The following is a 6,088-nucleotide window of genomic DNA, read 5'->3' as shown; positions in this document are numbered from 1 at the left end:
TATTAGTCTTGCTCTTATAGATAGCTGAAGGTAGCCTGTGCCGGCTAGTATATGTCTGTCTGTCGTGCACAATCCTACTGTCACCACTTTATCCCTTTACCCAAAGCTGAAGAACCAACCAAGCCCAACTCTAAAGCCACGATAACAGGAGAGCTACCTGCAAAGAAGCAGAGCCCCTCTCTCTCGGCCAGTAAAAGCTGCGCTCCTCGCTACAAAATCGCCCAATAACAACAGCACCACCATCGATCGGTCCCACAAAAAGCAGAGAGCGAGCGAGAGAGAGAGAGAGAGGGCAGTGGGATAAAAAGAATAGTAGATGAGCCAGTCTCGAAATTGACCGCCGATTCTTTGGTTTTGCTCTGCTCCCCCTTTAATTTGCATGTAGTATGTCACTCACTCACCACCATTCATTCACCATTTGTGCAGTAACAACTCGCTAGATCCCCCTGCAGCATCGATCGGCTTGCAGGATTGTGAGAGGTGAGGGTTGCTGTATAGTACTAGTGCTACTACTACTTGTGAGGAGCGAGTTACCAGCTGCTGGCTGCAGGTGGCTGGCTGGCTTAGGTTTAGATGGACACCCTCTTCAGGTTGGTTAGCTTCCACCACCACCACCACCATCACCACCAGGCGGCCTCCTCGTCGCCGGACCAGCCGCACAAGTCGCGTGGGAGCAGCAGCTCCTCCTCCTCCTCCTCTTCCCACTACACCCACAACCACTCCTACTACCACTACTCCCACTCCCACTCCCACTCCCACTACAACACCAACACCAACAATAATAGCACCAACACCAACGCCGACGGCGACGGCGACGGCAGCTACTACTACCACCACCACCACGACGGGAGTGGTGGCGCCGGCGGAGGAGGGGGCTACTACTACGCGGGGGAGCGGCCGGCGGCGTACCTAGAAGAATGCGGCAAAGGCCACCGCTTTTACATGGATGAAGACTTCTCCTCCTCGTCTTCCTCACGCCAGTTCCACTCGGGGACGGGTGCTCCCCAGCAGCAGCAGCAGCCGTCGGGGGCACCCACGCCGCCGGCGCCTCCTCCTCCTCCGTCGACGTCTTCGCCCGCGGGCGGGCACGGGCTGTTCGAGGCGGCGGACTTCTCGTTCCCGCAGGTTGATATCAGCCTCGACTTCGGCTCCCCGGCGGTGTCGTCGTCGTCGGGTGCTGGCGGCGCCGGGGCAGCGTCGTCGTCGTCGTCGGGGAGGTGGGCGGCTCAGCTGCTGATGGAGTGCGCGCGCGCGGTGGCCGCGCGCGACAGCCAGCGCGTGCAGCAGCTCATGTGGATGCTCAACGAGCTGGCCTCGCCGTACGGCGACGTGGACCAGAAGCTGGCGTCCTACTTCCTGCAGGGGCTCTTCGCGCGGCTCACCACCTCCGGCCCGCGCACGCTGCGGACGCTCGCCGCCGCGTCCGACCGGAACGCGTCGTTCGACTCCACGCGCCGCACGGCGCTCAAGTTCCAGGAGCTTAGCCCGTGGGCGCCGTTCGGGCACGTCGCCGCGAACGGCGCCATACTTGAGACGTTCCTGGAGGCCGCGGCGGCTGGCGCCTCGTCGTCGTCGTCCTCATCGTCGGCCCAGCCGCCGCGGCTGCACATCCTCGACCTGAGCAACACGTTCTGCACGCAGTGGCCGACCCTGCTTGAGGCGCTGGCCACGCGGTCGTCGGACGACACGCCGCACCTGTCCATCACCACAGTGGTGCCCACGGCGGCGCCGTCGGCGGCCGCGCAGCGCGTGATGCGAGAGATCGGGCAGCGCCTCGAGAAGTTCGCGCGTCTGATGGGCGTCCCGTTCCGCTTCCGAGCGGTGCACCACGCCGGGGACCTAGCCGACCTCGACCTCGCCGGTCTGGACCTCCGAGAGGGCGGCGCCACCACCGCGCTCGCCGTCAACTGCGTAAACGCGCTGCGCGGTGTCGCGTCCGGCGGCGCGCGAAGGCGCGACGCGTTCGTGGCGTCGCTCCGCCGCCTGGAGCCACGCGTGGTCACCGTCGTGGAGGAGGAGGCCGACCTGGCGGCTTCGGAGGCAGACTCCTCGTCGGAGTCCGACACCGAGGCCACGTTCATGAAGGTGTTCGGCGAGGGCCTCCGCTTCTTCTCGGAGTACATGGACTCCCTCGAGGAGAGCTTCCCCAAGACAAGCAACGAGAGGCTGGCACTGGAGAGAGCGGTCGGCCGTGCCATCGTCGACCTCGTGTCCTGCCCAGCGTCGGAGTCCTCCGAGCGGCGAGAGAACGGCGCGTCGTGGGCGCGGCGCATGCGGTCCGCCGGGTTCACGCCAGCGGCGTTCAGCGAGGACGTCGCCGACGACGTGCGGTCCCTGCTGCGGCGTTACCGGGAGGGCTGGTCGATGCGGGACGCCAGCGGCACAGACGCCGACGCCGCCGCAGCCGGAGCCTTCCTTGCATGGAAGGAGCAGCCAGTCGTGTGGGCAAGCGCGTGGAAGCCATGAAATCAATCCAAGCTCGAACACCGCCATTGATTGCTTTCATCCATGTAACGAACGATGCATGCATGCAATACACCATTAATGGATCGCACGTGCGAATGGGAGGCAGCGGTGTGCACTTAGGGTTTTCGAGAACGTCCCGTCCGCACGGAGATGTGTAGGGGAGGAGGAGGTAGAGCTAAACACATCAGATTGGGTTAAGTTAATTAATTCATCACGAGTTAATTAATTGACATTTGTTGTTCTTGCATTGCATATATAGATATGCTTCCTTCGATTGTTTTTCGTAGCTTTTTTGTGAAGGTATCTCGATCGAGTTCGCTAGATTTTTAGCTAGATATATCATTTCCCTTTAATTTGTTCTGAATATTCATTCCATTATTGACTCCTCGGAGAAATTAGATATAGTATTTGTTTTACCGGTTAACACTGAATCTGACGTACTGCATGGGTGTTCGATCGATCGATCTTGGCATGCATGTCGTTAGTTTAATTTGGACTTATGCGTGCAACTCGTAGTAGATAGCTCGGTAGCTGTAGAGATCCGATATGTTTGGCTCATCAGATGCCGCTCGCTGAGTAATGACAAGATCGATCTGAAAGGGATCGATCGAATTAGATCGAGGACTTAATTGCACTTCCTAATTATTATCATTATCGTTTTCAAATTAATTAACAACATATTTATCCCTTTATATATACTAAAACAAGACCAAATATATTAAATAAGAGAACAAATTACACCCCTCTTGTTACAAGAGAGAGAAATATAAAACCTTAGGAAACAGAACAAAATTAAGGTCGTAACATCTTGGATTTTCGCAAGACATACGATTGAGTAGATGAGGACAGTCAGAAAGTTGATTAAATCCGGTTTGCGTAAAAGCATATGAACTTGTGTCCGCCATCATCTCCGTGCTCCGGCCGGCCATATGTGCGTTTAGCTTTTAGGACAACATTTAGTTAAGTTAATTGCTGAAATTTTGATAATCAATTTTATATATGAATCAGTTTATAAAATATATTAGAATTACTAATTATGTAATACTCTATCGGTTCTACCATAGAAGACTTAATGTTATTGTCTAGATCCATAAGTACATGCATAACATACATGTTGATCTATAGAGAAATCTAGAAAACGTAAGAAAATCTTATAATATAAAATAAATGAAGTAGTATATTTCAAATCAAATCTACATATTATTTTTTATACTTAGTTTTAAATTTCATTTTTAGTAAAAGTTTCAAAGGTTTGACAATAGTTTGTTCTTACATCAAATATCTATGACTAAATTAAGTGAGTATTATTTTGCAGCGAACAACATAAAAAGAATCATAATTTATACCGTATCTGACATGCGTATACGTGACACAGGGACACGTAATAAGTCAAACCATAAAACAAGAATTGGAGAACATCTGTACAAAATAAGGTTTGCAAGATGGTTTGATCAATACTGACACTCATAATTTATAAGAACACACAAACACAAACGTACGTACAAAAAATTAATAATATTTCGATCAGCACTTGTTCCATGACAAATGGCACCATGTATTCTTAATGGCTTTCCCATAAACTAATACCAAATACGTATACCTGTGTAAGCATATAGTGATCTCTGTTTCCTCTTAATTTGTTTCATTCACTGGATATATGTTCGGAACATATGTATTTTTGTTTTGTATAGTATATATATATAGGTGTCGAGGATGAAGGATCTTTCAGTAAATTGGAATACTCGGCCTAATTAATCCCTCCGAGGATCGATTTGCTCACTAATCTTAATTACTTAATTCACTAGAGTGTTTTTAATTTGAAAATTCACAACCAACATAAGATTATCAAGAGTCGCTTCAAGTACTTGCGATTAACTTATTTTAAGTAGAGAAGGCGCACACCACACCAGAAGAAACACCTTTTTAGGACACTATGTTTTGTATAATAGGAAAGATGGTCAAGGAATCCCCACAGATTTATATATAGGATTAGGTGATGCAGTGATGCCATCACGTTCACGTAGTTCTTTTAGTAGAAAAAAATATTATGTATACATCCTAAGCTACAAATGGGATAATGTTACATTGCCTCTAATTTTTTATTTGACGCCGCGTGTCGACTTTAATTTAGATATATATTTGACTATTTTTCTTATTTAAAAAATTACATAATTATTAACTCTTTTCTAGTTTGTTTATCATTAAAGGCATTTTAATCCTGACCTATACTTTTTTATATTTGTACAAAAATTTTGAATAAGAGAAATGATCAAACGTAGATAGTTAAAGAAGTCTGCGGCAGCATTAAACAAAAAAGAGTAAATTGTGTTCACAGTACACAAACTTATATAGTGGGTGTAAATAGATACAATAACTTGCAAGTTGTTTATTCTGGTACAATAACTTGGCCTATTTGTGCAAACTTGAGCCAAAACGATCTACATAAGCAAATTTGATCTAATATGATACAAAACGATTTGTAATTATGGTTACACATCAAAATTTTATATTGATAATGTATTATTATTATTATTATTATTATTATTATTATTATTATTATTATCCATGTAGTATTTTCAAGAATAGACCAACAGAAGAACATAATTAATTATTTTTCCAAGATATAGGTTAGAAACGCGTGATCATAAAAATACACTTTAAATGATATAGAATGTCTGAACATGAACATGGAAATTAAAATGGTTTTTTCAGGAGTTAATTGTATGGATAAAAATTATAACATATAAATAGACATTAGATGAGTTATATGATTCCCAATAAATAAAATAAATTATGTATCTTGGACATGAAAAATAAACGTTTGCACATCTAATTTCTCTTTGAAATAAGATTTTCAAACTACAATCGATGTCATTAGTGTGCACTAATTTAGAGTAATTTTGCTTGTGTGGATCATTTTTTTGTCTGGTTCGCACCAACTAACCAATTTATTGTATCGAAGTGAGCAACTTACAAGTTGCTATATCTATTTAGACCCACCATGCAAGTTCATATACTGTGAGTGTAATTTACTCAATAAAAAACTAGAGAGAGTATTGGGGACATCCCTACATATTGAATTTTATATGCGTACAAAATTTAAGCTGGAAAATCCCTCGTCAATTAGGAAAGAAGCTAGAAAGTTTCCCATTAATAGAAAATAAAAATTCTAAGCATCCATTTTATTATTGTGATATCTACTGTGTGACCAAATATGTTAGAATGCATGCCACTACCACATAACCGCCTATCTATGATGGTCCATTTGCATCATACCGAAGTACACACCTCATCATAGATAAACTCTTCTCTAACGGACCAAAACAGGTCATGTTTGAGGTGAGGCTAGGGGCATGACCCATATCTCATAGTTTAGGGGTTACCTGTGACGGGTCATCTCAAGAACCAACACAAAGGATGAGCTCAATGCACGATGATATTTAGAAGCTATGGACATTTATACTAAGTTATAACCAGCGATCCCAAATTAGGAAAAGTATATATACCTTCCACTGTCTTGCTTGTCATGCCCATGAATTTATACCAGTTCAAACAATAGTATGCATTAAATCTCGGTCCAGGACCAATCCGAGTATACAATGTGATAATTCACATTAAATAA

At 45.6% G+C, this 6,088-nt stretch overlaps 1 protein-coding gene across 1 annotated transcript; it reads left to right on the top strand.

Annotated features, from left to right (window-relative positions):
• Window positions 1-498: 498 nt before the first annotated feature.
• Window positions 499-2,777, top strand: LOC102705056 (protein SHORT-ROOT 2-like). The gene has a single exon (XM_015835128.2). The coding sequence runs from the start codon at window positions 574-576 to the stop codon at window positions 2,464-2,466; it is 1,893 nt and encodes a 630-aa protein (XP_015690614.2). The 5' UTR covers window positions 499-573; the 3' UTR covers window positions 2,467-2,777.
• The last annotated feature ends 3,311 nt before the right edge of the window (window positions 2,778-6,088 follow it).

This window comes from Oryza brachyantha, chromosome 3 (genome assembly GCF_000231095.2).
Source record: "Oryza brachyantha chromosome 3, ObraRS2, whole genome shotgun sequence".
NCBI classification, from domain to species: Eukaryota; Viridiplantae; Streptophyta; class Magnoliopsida; order Poales; family Poaceae; genus Oryza; species Oryza brachyantha.
The sequence above is the reverse complement of the archived record's forward strand: the minus strand, read 5'-3'. Positions and strand labels throughout refer to the sequence as shown.